Source organism: Gymnoscopelus braueri (assembly GCF_963280865.1).
Source record: "Gymnoscopelus braueri genome assembly, chromosome: 12".
Lineage (NCBI taxonomy): Eukaryota > Metazoa > Chordata > Actinopteri > Myctophiformes > Myctophidae > Gymnoscopelus > Gymnoscopelus braueri.
Genome location: NC_137614.1, coordinates 41,490,553 through 41,510,636, shown reverse-complemented (window position 1 = coordinate 41,510,636; position 20,084 = coordinate 41,490,553). Strand labels below are relative to the sequence as shown.

The 20,084-nt window shown below is 39.3% G+C and overlaps 1 protein-coding gene across 1 annotated transcript; it reads right to left on the bottom strand.

The window, feature by feature from the left end:
- Positions 1-220: 220 nt before the first annotated feature.
- Positions 221-19,299, bottom strand: LOC308096987 (dnaJ homolog subfamily C member 11). Its single transcript, XM_080444523.1, has 16 exons — positions 19,220-19,299; positions 17,246-17,375; positions 16,746-16,819; positions 16,411-16,512; positions 15,983-16,111; positions 15,257-15,379; positions 14,281-14,354; positions 13,115-13,304; positions 12,932-13,017; positions 11,095-11,211; positions 5,590-5,745; positions 5,345-5,414; positions 4,235-4,292; positions 1,773-1,915; positions 1,556-1,685; positions 221-839 (listed from the first exon to the last, which is right to left on the bottom strand). Exons 1-16 carry the CDS (start codon positions 19,289-19,291, stop codon positions 814-816), a joined length of 1,680 nt encoding a protein of 559 aa, XP_080300649.1. The 5' UTR covers positions 19,292-19,299; the 3' UTR covers positions 221-813.
- Positions 19,300-20,084: the final 785 nt, after the last annotated feature.

Sequence of the window (20,084 nt, the reverse complement as noted above, 5' to 3'; positions counted from 1 at the left end):
TCTTTAATGAATGTGAGTTTGGGGTAGGGTCAGGGCTTTATATATCATTGTTCATTTTTACAGGTTATGCCAATGATAAGCTGCCATGGCAACCAATCACATGCTCCCATACATTCATAAGCTTCCTGTATTGTGATGCTAACATGGCATCCTTCTGATTTAGTGTTTATTGCAAAGGCACACCTACTTTTCTTAAGAAAATAAAGAAAACAAAACAATATGGAAGAATGATGTTTAATAATATGGCAAATATACAGAGGTGCATTCATGTCTTCAATCACATAGGCACTGCAGTGTTGTGTACAACAGAACTTAACCATACATTACAAGCCATATCAAAAATAAATGGGTACTGAGGAGAATAAAAGACCCATGGAATAACATCGTTATTGATTTTGGTGACATGAACCCTAGCTTCCCTATTCTGGGCCAAACATTCGGCGAAAATAGCAGATCTACAAGCTCGACGATTATGAGCTGGTAGATCGTTTTTTCAGCGAAGAGATTTGTTGTAGAGGGAAAAAAAAGGAACGGACCAAGTATAGACCCTTGGGGACATCGATCAACTTACGTATATAGGGTTCAATAAGCTAAAGGGGCAACATCGTTGTACAATGATCATTAAATCACAAACAACCCAGTATGTGATGTTTTGTCTCTGCATATAGACAATATCAAGACAAAATGAAAATGCATGTCGTCTTGGGAACGAGGACTTCAGTCCATGATGTGTCTAAAATAAGAGTTGATCCATCTTGTGTCAAACAGTCCGCGTAGCGACGTGTCTGTTTGTTCAGTTCAGTGGAGGAGCTCTTAAGTGTCGGCGTCAATCCTGTGAGCTGTACAATGGGAGCAGTAAGAGATATCACAGTTAGTACAAGGCTAAAGCCCCAAAAATTGATGTGTAATTTAGCTGAATGTATATGGACAGCTGTGTTTCAAACTGGAGGGAGAATTGGATGCACACAAATGCATCCATCTACTAGAGCACCATTTTACTCCCGTTGTCAATAAGACTTGGAACATAATAAACAACAACAATCCTGTCCTGAATGTTGCAACCTTTGTGAATGTCCCATTTATAACCGTTGCCCTGGGAAACAAGCATAGATAAAACGTTGGAGAAACGTCTCTTAATTAGCTAAGCCAACAAGAAACAGGTTTCACATGTCTCCTGGCAACAATAGACTGTTGAAATCGTTTGACTCTATAGGGCGGGTCGCATACTCCAGTGGGTACGTTTTTCTGGATAAGTCTCAATCAAAATTGCTATCCAGCTTCTGTGTGTCACTACACAACAGTATATTTGCCACTCAATACTCCATGGTCAATGGAGATTCACCATGCTCCAACACTGGACTCTTTTAAGGCTGCCTTGAAAACACACCTATTCTCTCAGGCTTATGGCAAATAGTTGTTTGTCGTTTTGTTTGTTTGTTTGTTTGTTGGTTGCTCATTGTATTTGATGTAAAGCGTCCTTGGGTTCATGAAAGGTGCTATATAAATTCAAGCTATTATTATTATTATTATTATTACTACGGTGTGTGTGACTTACATTGCTTGGGTATCCTGAGTGGTTCCATGTCTCCTGACAGGACTTGATGCATGACTCCACGGAACTGGTACAGCACCTTTAGACTCTTCTCCTCGCCCACACAGGGGTCATAGAACCCTGGGAGTCCGGACTACAAAGACAAGGTGTGGTCAGACACCAGCAGCACAATGAAAGAAGCGCATACTGAAGCCGATAAGCGTGTGGTGTGTGAACATACCTTTGTAGCCTCTGTGAGGATGAGCTTGGAGTCTTTGACCAGACACTGCAGTGGCACGGTCACGTCGATGACCCTGGCCCGTTCGTGTTTCCTACTGTTGTCCGTCACAAACTTGCCGTACCAAGCATTGAGGATGATGAGGCCTAACCCAGGAAAATAAGGAATACTGTAGATTCATCATGTTACACAGGCTGGAGAAATCTCCACAAAATACAATGAAAAAGTAGCTTGGTGACCAAAACAGCCAATTTAAATGATATTCTATTGATTATAGAAGGCTCTTTGATCTTGTCATATTTAGGCCTGTCACAATTATTACACAATCGTCTAATCGCAATTATTTGAGATGATCACAATTATTTTGCATAATCGTTTCCATGTTGAAAAATGTTCATATATGTTCAAATATATACAAAAAGCAGAAATAGCAGATCTACAAGCTTACAACACGTCACGTCAGCTATTTATTTGATTAAATATGTTAGTTGGTTATTTGTCATATCTGCCCTGTGCACTTTTTTGATTACGAAGACAGAAACAAATGTATTTTTTTTTATGTGCAATGCCAAAAACACAATTAAATCACAATTATTTGTGTGACAATCGTCAACTTAAATGTTGTAATCGTGACAGCCCTATATTACATAGATGAATCCTGGCCCCCTATTCTGGGGCGAAAATTCGGCAAAAATTGCAGATCACAACATGAGCTACAAAGCTCACAACGTTCCAACAAAATTGGAACTGGACCGCCACAAGCTGATAAATTACATTTATGAGGTTCTCTCTCCTGATTAGATAAAATTGGCAATGTACTTTCTGTTTACTCAGAGGTGGGGAGACCCCTTTTACTGAACAAACACTCTATAGCAGTGATTGGAATATAGAACTGAATATAGAGTTTGAACTTTTTAACAAGAACTTTTTGTTCTGTATTAAAATGAAGTTGAGCAGGTGTGTGTCATTATACATCGTTAACAGCGGCATGACAAGTCCCATCATCTCTGGGAACCTATTAAATCCAGTCAAAGTGACATGGAGGACAGGTGGTATGAGCTAATTATCAGTTGTTACACAACCTCAGGTGAAAACGATGCTGTCAGGAGAGAGCTTTTTGATAACACACAGCCGCTCCAAAAGCTATTTTCACCACTCTGTGAAATGAAAAACGTTTTCAATGATCTCACTAGTAACTGCTTTTGGTCACATGGGGTTACAGACAGTTACAAACATAACTCTTATTATCACAGCATAATCTGCCAGTGTCCACAGAGCTATTCTTACTGTGTCAATGGAGCCCAGAATGTCTGTCAATAGATTAACCACTTTCAAACTGTTGTCTGTATATTTGGGCATGCTCATTATAGGCGAACATTTTACACATTTTCTAAAAGATTTCACTTGAATTTAAAAAAAATGCTAAAAAATCAGATCTACAAGCTCACCGCTTGTCGCGATGCGTTTGGTTTTGGGGTGAATTTGACAATGTTTCCTACAATCTACATGGGCTGCATGATTGTGGCAAAAATTATAATACTGATTATTTTTACTTAGTATTATAATGACGATTATTAGTAGTGATAATCTTTGGTAGAAAAATATATAATTGTTTTTATCAGTATTACTGTATCTGTGGCCAAATGTATTCGATCTCTGTCAGCCAAGGGACCCGGAGATGGTTTGTACAATGTTCTGGTTTTCACAGACCAGCTCTGGCTCTGACCAAAAAATTTGAATTAACTAACTAGCAAGTTTTACCATTACATAATTGTGAAACATGAAATACATTTTTTTTAGTTGGGGGTCGTTTTCATACATTTCTCTGCTGGTAGTGATTAGCAACTTTATAAATACAGTACACAGAAATCAGTTTGCCCAGCATTGCTGGGGTTATTGCGCTGACAACACGTTGCTTCAGTAAAGCGTAGATCAGTGTGTTAAGTGGTTGAAATAGGCTCTCCCTCGCTTCCACCTCACTCAATGCTAGGTCGGGTTTTGTAATTTCATACATTGGCAGAATTTCTTTACATTCGTAAATTTGTGTGCTAAAGGTGTGACTTTTATACCCGTTTCACTATGCAATGCAACTCAATCGGGAGAATATCCAATATTATATGATCATCAATTTTTCATCTACAGAGCAACTATTGAAGATTTCTCACCAATATTTGGAGTTACATCATGGCACTGTAACTACACAACCCAAACTTCTACCGAAAGTTTAATTACAGTATGCTTTAAAGATCAGAAGGAAACGTGTCTTCAGTGGAGGAAAGATTTGCAGATTTATCTCAGGAATAAGGTTTTGTGTTGAACACTATTCAAACAAGTCACAGCTTCAAAGTAATTTGTTTGTTAAAAAAACATGTATCCACTGTAATAATTGAGAAACAAAAACTATGCAGTTTTCCAGGAATAAGCCTTTTCCCTGCATGTCTGGTCATACATAGGGATCATCTTACCCATTCTAGACTCCTCTGCTTCAATAATCCTGCGTACGGACTCCTGCATCAGTAAAACCTGCACAGAGAACATACAAATGAAAACAAACACCTACAATACAACTCCATGTGAACGGTGCTTTGTTTAGGCTTTGTTCGGTCTGCAGGCAAATCCAATTGGTTTCTCAAATGTGATCTTTAGGACTGACTGTCCACTGTTATTTGCAAGTGATCAGTTCAGATCAGATTGATCTATTCAGACATCGTCAACCTATCAGCATTGGTTGCTGTGGTAACGACGTAATGACATAGTCACTCACTTTAAAAAAAACTAGCATCATACTTATTCTGTTCTTGTTCTCTACCCGTACTTGTATCCTTACTGAGGTGCTGCTATGACAACTGAATTCCCCTGGGGATCAATAAAAGGTCTATTCATCTAACTTCAATGATCAGCTGAACGTGACTTTGTGTCTGTTGACGAGGATGAGGCCTTGGCGTTTCTGACGTGTCTCTCTAATTGGCTGGTGCAGATTGGCCTTTCAAGCATGGAGGAAGATGAAACAGGTATGTGCATTTCAGTGTGATCATTATTAGCAGGAACAGATTGATGCGTACTTGATGCTGAACTGTAGCTTCCTTCATTGTAGTAGTTATGCAGTAGTTACGTTCATTACTATTTCTCATGTAGTATATATATATTTTGGCATGTATGTAACCCATTAAGACCTGAGGCTGATTCTACAAATGTCTTCTAAATCCTAACAGTTTTCTGAAAATCTTTTGTTGCTAAATATCAGTGGTTCTCAAAGTAGTTTTGTCAAGGACCCCCAAAATTATATGTATTTGGCTAAAATGATAGATGCTTTCCCGGTTTCAATGGGTTGAATACATAAATGCATTTACTCTTTATACGTTAAATAGTGACTCATTACTAGTAAAGATAGTATTAGTAATGTCATAGGAAAAGGTTGTCTGCGGGGAGGATCACTGTGTCAGACTGGCTTAGTCCAGACCAAATCTCCATCCACTTGCGTTAATTGTCTCCACACACACACACGATTTAATGGAAGTTCTGATGCAACACTCTAAATCGAGACTCTGGTTAAACGTGGTCCTAATTAGACTCACAGCCGACTCCGCCTCTTGTCTCTTCCTGGCGATGTCCGTGGATGAACTCTCTCGATGCTTTTCCAAGTCTCTGGTGGTGAGAGAGACGAGAATAAAAATCCAACATAAAAAAGGCAGAATAAAAAAAAAAGTGTCTCTCAAGATAACTCTGGTACAATAATATGCATAGAGCTAATTCCATTAATATTAAATAACCCCGATTTCTGAATATGAAACCGTTACATAAAAGGGATCCTTTTCCTTACTCTTCCTTTTGGGCGCGCACGTAAGGCCGGATAACAAGCCTCTGGATGGCGAGGTAGAAGACCAGCGGTCCCACTGTGGCGTAGAACACGGCGCTGGGCAGCAGCTGGTCCGTCAGGTGGATTGGGAAGAAATATGTCTGACTGGCTCTGTTTAACCTGCAGACAGGGAGGCGGGGTTTTTCTTTATTTAGTGCCTAATTTTCTCACAAATTAAAGAAGTTCAACACAAATCCAGACAGTCAAACACACAAGCTTTACACCCGTCACCTGAACTTTAAAACCTTCTACCGGGCTAAAAACAATGGAACAAACCAAGGAGGCTTTCACACACAGCCCTGTTTAACCCCATTAAGACCCGAAGCCGATTCCACAAAATGTATTCTAAATCCCAACAGTATTCTGAAAAACGTATGTTTCTATATCAGTGGTGCTCAATCTTTTTCATGTCAAGGACCTTAAAAAATGTTAAAAATGTTCGCTTTAAACAATATATATTCAAAGATTTGCACACATTTTCACGATAAAAAAAATAAAATCAGATCTACAAGATCGTAGCGCGGCACTCGGTTGTGTCCCTGGAACCCCCCCATCTCAATATTTTGAGGGGGGGGGGGGGGGGGGGGGGGGGGGGGGGGGTCCCCGGCCCATATATACATATAATTTTGGAGTTCCTTGACATGAAAGTTTGAGAACCACAGATATAGCAACAATAGTTTTTCAGAAAAATTAGACATTTTGTTGAGACATTTGACAGTTACAAAAATATATATTCAAAGATTTGCACAAATTGTCACGATAAAAAAAAAAACAGCAGATCTGCAAGCTCATACATAGCGAGTGCCACGCTATGAGCTTGTAGATCTGTCATTTTTGAATAGCCAAAGAAATCTTGAAAATGACAGAGATGCGTCCCCGGTGTTAATGGGTTAAAATTTGCGGCATGGGGACACAGGGGAGGGGAGTTTCAATGACGTGATGAGTCTTGTCAAACGTTGCCAGATGCCTGGTTTCTGACCGACTGTCAGGTTTACAGAGGTATCGTCCAACGACTGGCCGTCAGTGCAGGTTGTAAAATAAAGCTCACGACACAATATTGTTTAACCCATTAAGACCTGAGACCGATTCTACAAATGCCTTCTAAATCAGTAGTTCTCAATTTCTTTTGTGCCAGAAGAGAAGATTTGGGTAAAAAAATCAAAATTATTCAAACACTCAAAAATAGCAGGTGCAGAAGCTTGCAGCGCAGCACGAAGTGACACGCTCTGAGCTTGCATATCTGCTATTTTTGAGAATCACTGTTCTAAACCCCTGTTCTAAATCCTAAGAGTTTTCTGAAACATATTTTGTATATATATATATATATATATAGCTAAAATGACACAGATGCTTTCCCCGTTTTAATGGGTTAAACTGTTTACGGAGCAAACATGATGATGGAAATAATGGTAGTGAAGCACTATCTGTCCCTTCTCTCCGTCTGCTTTTTGTTAACATTCCATTTGATTTATTGTTTATTATTGCCAAGGACAGCGCACAATTAAAAGTAATTGCACCAGAGTAAGCTACAGTAGCATCTCATTTGCATCCGTTGTCCCTGGGACAAAAACAAAAACAACCACAAAACATCAATTACACTAACAGAAACATTACACTACATAACAGTCCAACAGTGTGAGGAAAAAGAATCAATATGACAAATATAATTAAAAGAACAAGGCAATCATTGATGGTGACACATTTGTGCTGACTTTAGCCAAAGCTTGAAGCTGGTCTTAAACTCTGTGAAACGTCCTGAATTTCTAACATTTGTGGATATCCATTTTCTCACTATTTTAACCGAGTAAGCAGACTGAAATCTTTCTGAACTGTGTTGCCCAGACAGACACCCCTGGTAGCTGCTCAAGGCCTAATGGCACCGCCACTGCCAGGGTAGACGGCATCTAAGACAAAAAAGTTTGAAAGACAGACACAAACTTTCTGTGCCCAAGGCACACCAAAGGGCATGTCAAAATCTAAAGTAAGTGTTATCACTTTTATCACTCTGTATATGTCTATTTATTTTTTACTTATTTCATACTTTCACAGATTTTCAAAAAATACAGTAGCAAAACATTGCTACAAGGCCACATGTTATTTATTTATTTGACAATTTTCCTTTTTTGTGAAACATTAAAAATAAATGAAAAATTATTGTTTTTCAAAGAGGTGGGGGTACGAGATTATGATTTTTTTTTTACATCAGGCATACATCAAAGTAAAATTAATGAAAGTTATCACAACTGAGAAAATTGACAGGAGGAGGATGTAGCAGTTATGATAATCCCTTGGCTTTTTATTTAGTACTTTGAGGATTTGTTAGTAAAGTGGCTACACAAGCTTTAGTGTGGTCACACTTCAGCAGATGTTCAAACGTACCGTGCTACATGAAGCGTACAGTAGGCCTAATCTATCGCTTTAGGCTGTGGTTCTCAAACTTTTTCATGTCAAGACAAGGACCCAAATTGATATGTATTTGGCCGGGGACCCACATCTGAAAAGGTTTTGTGCCAGGGACCCCCAGAAGAGAAGATGTATGTCAAAAATATATATATATCTTTTAAACATTCAATATTTTTCAAATCTTTTCTAAAATAGCAGATGTACAAGCTCACAGCGCGGCACGAGCTTGTAGATCTGCTATTTTTGAATATCCAACATACAGTATAAATGGATAAAATGGTTAAAATGATTCTATGTTAACTACTTTAGCTGGGGACCACCTGGAACCCCCACAAGGACCTCTGGGGGTCCCCAAAGCCCACTTTAAGAACCAATGGTTTATGGATTTGTACTTTTAGGATGGATTTAAACATTTCCAACATTTTCTGCTTTATTTCACAGTGACAATGAGTAGAGAGAAAGGAAAGGCCGGGGAGTAGATGACTCCCAGAAAAGGGCCTCGGGGTCAGATTCGACAAGGACTTGATATGATATATTATGCGCTCGCTCTACCAGGTGATCTACCGGGGAGAACAACAAACGTGGATTTAATTGAAAGACATGTCATTTGATTATTAAAATTGCTTAGGAAATCCTATAAATCCTCGGAAGTGGGTATTACCAGGATTACATGCACATCCATGCACAATGTCTGATTTTCAACAGATGAAAATCTGGCGATGAAGTGCACAAAAACGCTGAGATGATCAGAATATTCAAATTGTAACATCATCTAAAAATACTCTCTGATGTGCTCCAGATAAAAATATCTACCACCACAACCATAACTAGATGGGACTCCATGGGTTTCTCCAATTTCATCCAATTTCACTCTAAAGCCGGATTCATACTTCTTTGCACGGCATGGCGCGCCGATGCATAAATTAGGCTTAACTTTTGGACCAATAATCGAAAAGCATTTGTGAATGTGAATCAGAAAAACTATTTGACATTCTGGTCTGAACCAAGGAGAAGGACTGTTGGGTGCTAAATAGGCATGTAACGATTCACTCAACTCACGATACGAATCACGATTCCAGGTTCACGATACCTCACGATTTTCTCACGATTTTTTTAGCACATTTATTTTCCAGAAAAATTACTGAAAAACCTTGATTATTTATTTTACAAAAATCATGTATGTTTTAAAAACTATATTTTCTCTTATCCTCTTTTTAATATATGAAATTAAATAAAGCCTTTTTATTCATGAGGTACATGTATTAACTGACACATTAAGACATGTTATTTGTTAAATAATAACTTTAAATATATAAGTCTATAAATAATAAACCTAAATAAATAAATGAATTTTGAAACATATATCCCAGATGAAATAAATGATAAAGAAAATCTCTTCAAATAAACAAACTAAGGCTTTGCCTTGGGATTTACAAGTTATTTTTTATCTATGCTACATTCTCAGCATTCTGTATAAAACAACACATTTATGTAATAAGGGAAACTGTTTTAAACTGCTCCAAATGAGATTAGATAATAATTCATTGATTAGTAGTATCAATGAAATTCGCTATATATCTGAAAGACAGTGTTGAAAGGAGTTTGACGTTGTCAGCAGTCTGATACAATTGTTAAATTATTAAATTAAATTATTATTCATTGCACTCTACAGCCGCACCCCAGAATTAGACGTTTAGGCGCTCCAGAATTAGACGTTTTCATTAGAAGCCTATCAGTTGTATGTTTCCTACAGAGTTTAAATCAGACAGCTAGCAACGTCGTTAGTTTGGGCTATTCATCAATCAAATAAACATGTTTGCATGCAACGCACATTTCCCTCGGACCTTTATGCAGTGCGATCCTAGTTGTTTAGATTTCATAGCCTGAGAGGACGTGAACCCCTCTCTGCCGTTCATAGCCTGCCTTTGAGTGAGTGAAGCAGAGACCGACGCAGGCATCTATGGTGGCCCTGAGGGGACAAAATAGTAGGCGGATAACAACGAAGGGAGTCTGACTCGATTGCGCCCTCTGCTGGTTGCATCGCGATGTCATATTTTATTGCATCGATTTAAATCATCACCACTTTGAATCGATTTAAATCGATATACGATAAATCGTTACATGCCTAGTGCTAAAGCAACTTAACCCTTTAACACGGTCCGGACCGTTTTTGAGACTCCAAACGAGAAGTGCCGAAAACGGTCCGGACCGTTTTTAACCCAATTTAATTTTTATACGTTGGGCCCATGTGGGGCGCTCTAACGAAACTTTGGGATCATCCAAGGAGTTTCTGAGAAGGAGAGGCCGGATGTGGATCCATGTCAAAAATCCTTCCGGTCGGCCTTTCCAATGTTAGCTCCTTGACTAAAAGCTTAATATCTCCATTTCTTTTTAACGTGGTGGAAGCGAGCCGTTTTCGATCGGCGATCACTCTGCAATGGAGGATCGCGTTAGAAATATTATTGTTCCAGGCGTTAGTCGGGACCCTCCGCCGTCTCGCACGCACGCTTTGTTTACATGCACTTCCGAGTCGGGGCTTCTACAGCACGAAACGTATCAACGTAAGTGGATGGAAGAATAGCAGGCACTGAACGTATACATTTTTAATAAACCTCTGGCACCCAATGTGTTAAGACCTGCAACGCATCTGTGTCACTTCGTGATTTGAGCTAAAAAGCATTATGTTACACTTTGGCTATTGAAAAATAGCAGATCTACAAGCTCATAGCGCGGCATCGAGTGCCGCGCTACGAGCTTGTAGATCTGCATTTTTTTTTTATCGTGAAAATGTGTGCAAATCTTTGAATATATATTGTTTTAAAGCGAACATTTTTAACTCCAATCTTTGCTTCTGGGGGGTCCCTTGAACAACATATTTTGAGATGGGGTCAGCGGCCAAATACATATAAGTTTGGGGGTCCTTGACATGAAAAGGTTTGAGCACCACTGATATAGAAACATAAGTTTTTCAGAAAACTGTTGGGATTTAGAAGACATTTGTAGAATCGTCTTCAGGTCTTAATGGGTTAAAACAAAAACGAAAGCAGAGCTGTGAGATATGCTTACTTGATTTTGAGAGAGACCCCTTGCGGCACGCCGACACTGACGGTGGCCCCCAGGGTGCTGTGTCGGCTGATCTTGGTTTCAGCACCATACTCCACTACAGTCCCAAAGAAGCCTGATCTGCAACACAGAGACACCGTAACTGCACCTTTAAAAGGAGACCATACAATGTACAGAAATACTCTGTTGCAAGTACAAGTCTGGTATTCAGAATTGACTTGAGTAAAAATATTGGCATCAAAATGTTCTTAAAAGTAACAAAAGTTACTCATAAAAGTACTCATTATGCAGAAATCTTCCATATCATGTTTTCATAATGCATAAAATCATTTGAAAATAGCAGATCTACAAGCTCACAACGCGTTGCAATGTGACGCGTTGTGAGCTTGTAGATCGGCTATCCGAAGTCTATATAGGGCTGAAGTGGTTAATGTATGTTTTGTAATAATATTTAAAATCTACAACTAGTAACTAAAGTTGTCCAATAATTGTAGTGGAGTAAAAGTACTATATTTGCCTCCGAGATGTAATTGAGTAGAAGTAAAATATAGAAAATTGGAAATACTACAAAATTCTACTTAAGTACAGTACTTGAGTACATACTCTCCACCACTTGAAGAGACGCAGCACCTACAGCACCTACAATGCGTGGGGAGCCCTGCGAGTGGCTCCAAGTTTGTCTCTACCTAAGTACTCCGTAACAAACACAAATCATGGCTGCCATTGCCAGAGGGCTGCAGAGGATACTTTTTAGCCCTAACTTGAGCCACAGGCAACAACAACACATGATCCGAGACTGATGCAAATCCTGGTGTGGCAGACTCCCAACGACACAAACATCCCTATTCCAAACTGAGAAGGCTGGTTGCACCAGAACACTTGAAGATCTAGTAGCAAAACTGATTGCTGTATTGACTCGCCAGTGGGGGCAATTAGTTCTGTAATCTGTACAAGCTCAAGAACATAATTAATAATCAGATTATGAAGTGTCACTTTTTTTTGGCTTTTTCTGCCTTTATTGATAGTGTACAGTACATAGACAGGAAATGGGGAGAGAGAGACGGGGACTGACACGCAGCAAAGGTCGTCGGGATCGGGACTCAAACCAGCGACACGCTATCAGGCTGCAATGGAGCCTAGGTGCCCGGACCCTGCCTGAAGTGTCACTTTCACCACATGAAAAAATCTGCAAAAATAGCAGATCTACAAACAGCGACATGTTGTGAGCTTAAAGATCTTCTTTCTTTTTTGGCCAAAGAGATTTGGTGTTGAGTTAAAAAGGAGTAGGCCTAGTATAGACCCCTGGGGGACTCCGATCAATGAAGTATATGGGTTTAAGTGGTTAAAGTTCCTTTCCAACAGCTATGTGTAGTACCACTCGCTCAATCGTCTAAAAAGTGTTGCGCTGCAGCAGTGGTTCTCAACATAGGTCCGACCCACATGATTTTTTGGGGGAGTCCCCAGATGACCGTGAAGTGACAATTTAAGGACTTTTAATACCTTTTTAATACCTACAAAATTGCCAAATAATATAAGAGGCAAACATTTTGAAAATAGCCGATCTACGAGCTTATAGATCTTTTATTTTCACAATATTTATCTGTGGAACCGAGTGAAACAAAATGTAATGCCTCAACTCCTACATTCCAAGTGCTTGTCAGGGTGGGGGGTCCCCAGTTCAAACATGATTATTTTGGGGGGGGGGGGGTCCCCAGTTCAAATATGATCATTTTAGGTGGCAGCCTGAAAGGTTTGAAAACCACTGTGCTGCAGCACACACGAGTAAGAAAACCCAAAGTTTCCGCAGCTAGCGTAGCCCCGGGGTTATAGGAACACATACTTTATAGATCCTTTGATCTTGGTTTGGTCATCATCCTGGAACTTGTACTGGTAACTCATCATAAAGAACGTGTGAGGTATGCCGAGCTGCACAGAGAACAAAGAGCAGTGGTTATATAGCTGAACAGTGTTTTCCGTCTTTATTCTTAGAATTAAAAATGTAACGTCTTGTTGCCGAGCTGACCTGCACGGCGAAGGTAAAGTGTGTGCGCTTGGTGTCCCTGACGACGCTAGTGTTCATAGAGGAGTGGACGCCCCAGCGCCATTGCAGGTAGCCCATGGTGTTCTTGTCTAGGTGACGGGCCAGCACGGTGGTGACGCCAGGACGCACCCCTCGGGATGAAAACTGGAGCCCGCACTGGGCGGTCAGGAAGCTGGTGGTGGATGGGGCACAACCATTCCAAAATGTTAACAACTTAAAGCCAGGTTTAACCCATTAAGACCTGAGGCGATTTAAAAAAATGTTTTCTAAATCCTAACAGTTTTTTGAAAAAAATCAAAAACATTTTTTTTCAAGATTTTTCTAAAATAGCAGATCTACAAGCTCATAGCGCGGCACTCGGTGCCGGGCTATGAGCTTGTATATCTGCTATTTTTTAATAGCCAGTCTAAAGTGAAACAGATGCGTTCGCTTCGGGAAACAAAGAGAACGTGACGCAACACCTTTCGTCAGCTGAAGATGCTTTTTTTTTTTTTTTTTTTGCGTGACAGGTCGCAAGGCGCTTCATCATCAAAGCATAAATTATTAGGCTTAACTAGGCCTGTCACAATTATTACATAATCGTCTTAATTGTTTTTCTTTCTGACAATCGCAATTATTTATGCATAATCGTTTACATGTTGAAACATCTTCACAAATTTTCAAATATAAAAAAAAAATCTGCTATTTCTGTTATTTTTACATGTATACATTATTAAATATGGCAATCATTTCTTTGTATTTTTAAGTTATTTGTCATATCTGCCCTGTGCAATTTTACATTGTTTTCATATGTTCCAATGTTCAATGCCAATTCATCGTCAACTTAAATTTATAATTGTGACAGCCCTAGGCCTAACCACTTTCAACCTGGAGTGAACATTTGGCGTTGTGAGATTGTAGATGAGCTATTTTCGGCAAAGAGATTTGATGTAGAGAAATGGGGTTTAAGTGGTTAAAGGTTAAACACTTTCGACCCGAAAATGTACAAATTGGTCAAATGTTTCTAAAAAATAGCAGAAGTAGCAGATCTACAAGCTCACAAGTGTGTGACAGCGCTTAAGACTTTTGCACTTGCATATTACTCTAGATAATATTCTCTATAATATATATAAATATATACACATTTCTTTCCTCTCTTCTATACGTACCAGCGTGGCGTCAGGTTTCGGAATATCTTCAACCCCAAGAGAGGTCCGTGAGTGTCTCCGGCACCGAGCTCAAGCTGTTTCAAAATGAACCACAGAGCACCAGAGAATAAAAGGTCACATTTCTTTTTACGTGTGACATAGAGAAAGCAAGAGGGAGCAGACATGGAGCATTACAGCAGCCGTTTTCAAAGTGTGGTTTGGAGACCTCCAGGGCTCTTTGAGGCAGTACCAGGGGGTCCCCAGCGAAATGTAATTATTACATAACAAAACAGTTACAGTATGAGTGACTATTTAACAAAACGGTGTGTTTCAATATCACCACAACAAGTCTATTTCTCATGTACATTTAGACTATTTTATTTAAACCAAATATCGCTTCATATCAGGGTTCCTTGGACAGAATAATTTGAATTGGGGTCTAATTAATGTAAAACTGAACGTCTGTGATAAGAAACACTTTGAACATTGACTCCTGCATTACAGTATATATATATATATTACATACAATTTCAGTGTTTTTTAGCTCAAGACCCAAAAGAGAAATTAGATGTTTGCCCAAGGCCCAAACTAGTAAAAATGGCAGATCTACAAGCTCACTTTGTTTCGTGCTGCGTTGTGAGCTTGTAGAACTGCTATTTTCACTACTTCTAAAATGTTTTTTTTATAAAATCTATTTATGGAAATTATTAGATTTTATGATTATTTATGAACTGCTTTTGAAACATTTTGGATTTGTTTTTAATTGATGACATGTTGTGATTTCTTTGTTTAAACTTTTTTTAATCTTTTGAAATAAATTTCTTTAATGTAGGAAACAAAAAAAATAAGATATTTACTCGCGACCCATAAACATCGCTCCACGACCCAAACATGGGTCCCGACCTACTGTTTGGGAAAAACATTTACACGAAAAACTTTTCGTGTAAATGACTGCAGTGCGGACAGCACAAGGTTGAGCGGTACAATCAGTACTGACCTCCCCCCAGCCCTTTGCAGAGGTGACTCTTCTTAAGGCCAAGTTAATGTTTCCACCTCCGTTTCCATTGTGAGTTGACAGAGAGCCAGACAGAATGGCCGTGTCTTTTGTGGTGAGAGGAGCCTGAAACAGACAAAACGCACGCACATTCAGTAAGTCTCCTGATTCTGTACAAGGGAAGAGAGGTCCATCAACTTCAACGTTTTCAACCTGGCGTCCCTACTTTATAACGGCAAAACTTTTTTAACCCTTTAAGACCTGAGGCCGCTTCTAAAAAAAATCTAAATCATAACAGTTTTTCGGAAAAAAATATTTAAAAAAAAAAAGTTCATGATTTTTCAAAAATAGCAGATCTACAAGCTCATAGCGCGGCACTCGGTGCCGCACTATGAGCTTGTATATCTGCTATTTTTGAATAGCCAAGGAAATCTAAAGTGACACAGATGCGTTCCAGGTCTTAATGGGTTAAAATAGTGAAAATAGCCAATCCACAAGCCACACAACGAATCGCATCGCAGTGCGTTTTTGGGGCTTGTAGATTGGCTATTTACACTATTTGGCATATATCAAAGTATACAGGGCTTAAATGATTAAACGATTTCCCTCACAGCTAACAGAAACTTGGCATACTGCAGGTTTGCACAGTCAGACCGGACAAAATTTCATAATAAACACATTCCCTGGCTCAAGGCCTTACTTCTATAGATGGTGATATGTGCATCTTACCTCTATAGATTGTGATATGTGCATCTTGTTGATCTCAACGTGTGGGAGTGCACCACCGGCCACTTCCTCGAAGTCTTCTTCATAGCGATCAAAGAGGTCTGTGGCATCAACACCCACACTGATCATTCCCTAGAAGACAGACACTTTCATTCATTATAACAGCGGCAGGTTGAGGCTAGGCTAGTGCGAGTACAACAGCTAATCGGTAATCGATTTAATAAATAGCAAATCTACAAGGTCACTCACTACACGTCGCCACGCAACACTTTGTAAGCTTGTATATTGGCTATTTTATTTTTAAAAACTCTATTCGCGAATATTTGACTAATCAAAAAGTAATCAATACAATAATCAGTAAGAAATTTACCAATAAGTGCAGCCCAGATTGAGCCTCGTCACGGCCACTAATAACTACCTCGTCAACTCACCTTTGGATTGGTTCTTTGCTGAAGCCGTCGTTCCTCCCGCTCTCTCTGAAGACGCATATACTCGTCTCGGATCTCTGCCGGCGTTCGTCTTCTCTCCACCACCTGGTGAGGAGCAACTGTGTTGTTTCAGACTCTCAATATAATAGTGTTGTGGTGTATCAATATTTGAGTGTCACCTATTGTGTACCTTCATACTTTGTTATTATATCAACTCAATACCTTCAAATGGACCGATGTTAATGACACAGATTACTGTATTGACATGTGTACAATGTTTACTTTGAAATCCCTTGACATAGGGGGAATGGAGTCATTACGGTATCTAACAGGTTTACCTCCCATCCTTCAACATCCAGTCCTCTCTTTCCATATATATCATAGATGGCCCGAGACTGTGGATCACTAAGAACTAGAGAGAAGAGAGACCATCATTAATGTCAGTAATAAATGCACAGCTTGCAGAAAAATGATGACATTTTGTTCTCAGTACTGTATATAAATGTCCCATACAAATATCCCATACAATAATAGTAAATGTTGCATTTCTATAGTCTTTCTCCAGAGCACTTTACATGTATATTACATTCACACACCGACGGCAGAGGAAACCATCCAAGGCACTATTGATCGTTGCACTTAGGGTTTTTTGATCGATTGAATATTTTATAAGGCAAAGAATGTAAAACAGCACAGTTACATTTAAAATACTTTGTCTAAAAGGTCCGTTCATAAAAGTCCTTGCGGTCTTGTTTCCAACGAGGTCGTTGGTATTCAGTGTCTTGCTCAAGGACACTTTGAAAGAGTAGAACAACATGCATCAAGGCTTTTTTTTTACCTTCATAAGCTTGATGTACAAGGTTAAATAATTGCTCTGCTTGTGTCTTCAGCTCAGGATCGCGGTGTTTGTCCGGGTGGTACAGCATACACAACCGCCTATAAGCTGCCTTTAGCTCGTCCTGTGTCGCCTAAAGCACAATTGCAAAAACAGATCAAAAAACGTATTTATAAGGGTTGTCAGTCAGGCTACTTCATGCATCATGAATCCAACCGCATGTCCTTTGCATATCCAATCCATAATATTCCTCTGTGTAAATGTATCCATTTGAGAGAGTAATGTAACCAAATGGGTCCATTTGGTTACATTCATACGCTCCTAAAGTTAAATGAACACAGCCATTTAAGTTCTATACACCATACATGTATGCGTTTATTTGATCACAAGCTTGAATTTATAACTTGAGACAAACATGTGGCAATGTTTTGTTTGTTTTTGTATGTAGAGTCAAAACTGAACTGTTAACATCAGCAGTTTGCATAATAATATACACTATCATTCATTCAGGTTAAAGTAGAAATCTGTAACATTTTTGTCTGACCTGGGTCTCTTGCATGAGACATAATGTACATTTCTACCTCTCATTCAAAAAGGAATCCCCACTTGTCCAGGGATAATGTTGGGCTCCTACCTGACACAAGGGTCTAACTATATCAATAGAAGAGTAGGGAGAACACCTCCAACCATCAGAGATGTACTAGTTATAATGTATAGACATACTTGTACTCTACGATACCATTTGGTTAAAACAAATTGAAACTGATCACTAGTCACTAGATGTCTTGTTTTTGCTTGGATGTTTTTTTCTTCTTCTTTTCTTAGGAAGCCTAAGCCTTTTTTCAAGGACTACAGATGAAAAATAGCCTGGCTAATTCTGGCATTTTCTTTCAAAGTTCCATTTTTGTTGTTGTTGTTATAGTAGCCATGGTTCACATGACATACATTTATGTATACAGTCATGTTATAGTTACAGCCAACTATATATGAGTACACAAGACTAAACTTATTTTATGTTTTGGATCTTCAACAATGTAGCAGCAATAACAAAAACAAAAACAAAGAGACAATAAAATTGACAAATTGGCAGGTGTGACCATGTGATTAATTACCCCTGCACCTGTGTGCAAATGTATGTATGCCTTCACTGAAGGATGTTAACATGTGTTTTCATGTGCTGCTGAGAAATTACATGGATTTTGTCCGTGGGAATCTCGTCGTGGGAATAGTACAGACGTTTGATTAAATACTACGTTTCTGCGACAACTTTCAAATGGATATCATCCTACATCATGGCAAAGCTGACGTCGAGTTGCAGCAATTCATTATTAGGTGAGTAAAGTAAACACACGGAGTAACTCAAACGCCACCGGGTCACTCCTCCTCGAAAAATGCATGGAATGTTTTATATGGCCATGTTATGCTACATGCAACGTATATGGGCGAATATATCAGCCTTTCTGGGGTTTACACTAATGCATTATAGTCTTTGTGGTGCTGCTATATGTGTATTTATTCATTTCCACTGTCTGTTAAGGTAAACTGAAACTATGCTGTATTTGACGTTAGCCGACGCGGCTAGCTGCTAAACGAGCTCCAACACTGACTTTAAGTTTCATAATAAGTTGCTCGCGTCGGTGTAAGAATCTGACATCTGTCATTCACGATTTTGACATTTTGCTGCCCGTGCACCTCGAAAAGCTGCTCACACACACGAAGCCTCGACGACGTTACTTAGAGAACACGTTAAAAAATACAATAGGTATTATTGGTTGTGTGTGACATTATATGATCATAACCTCAGCTCAGTCACACAGTCAGACAGAGAATCAATGTCGAGGGTCACCACATAAACGTGTCGCTGGACTTCTGCTCTTAAACAGCGACGGATCCGCGCGATCAACGTTCCAGAATGATCATGACATTAATATGCATTCGTAGAATCATTAATGTCAAGGGTTCGGGTCGTTACGTTACCTCTCTCCTGACGTTTAGTAGAGAGTAATAATCATCATTATCAATCTCATCATCCTCCAAGGCGGGCGCCATGTTTACACCCTGTCATGTCTTTTTCTGCTGGTTGATATAAAGAGCTGCCGTGGTGGTTGCGTTGCAGCACTCCCCTCTGGTCTGGAGGAGATATGATTTACTTAGGACAGGGGGTCTTCAACGTTTTCAGGCCAAGGACCCCCTAGCTGAGAGAGAGATGAAGCAGGGACCCCCATATCTATAAAATTGTGTTGTAGATTCATCTTTTTTCCACCCTCTACACCAAACCTCTTTGCCAAAAATAGCCGATCTACTTGTAGATCGGCTATTTTTGGCTAAAGTTCTCCTCAGAAAAGAGATGCTAGGCTTCAAGTAGTTAACGTAAAAAAATATCATATCACACAAAGATTTGGCGGACCCCCTGTAGTAACTCTGAGGACCCCCTAGGGGTCCCGGACCCCCTGTTGAAGACCTCTGACTTAGGATAATAACCTGCTTAGTGCTTACTAACAGTGGTGGTAAAAGTACTCAGATTTTTTTTTACATAAATAAAAGTATCAATACTGCAATGTAGAAATACTCTGTTACAAGTAAAAAAGTCCGGAATTCAAAATTGACTTGAGTAAAAGTACAAAAGTATTTGTATAAAAATGTACTCAGAGTACCAAAAGTAAGAAAGTACTCACCCATTTCATGTCCCATTTCACAAGTTCAAAACGTAGGAAAAAAATATTTTGAAAGTAGCCGATCTACAAGCTCACAATGCATCACATCGCGAGCTTGTAGATCTGCTATTTTCAAATGGCCGAAAACTATAGCTGTGGTTAGAGTGTTTTGTAATCATAATCCGACC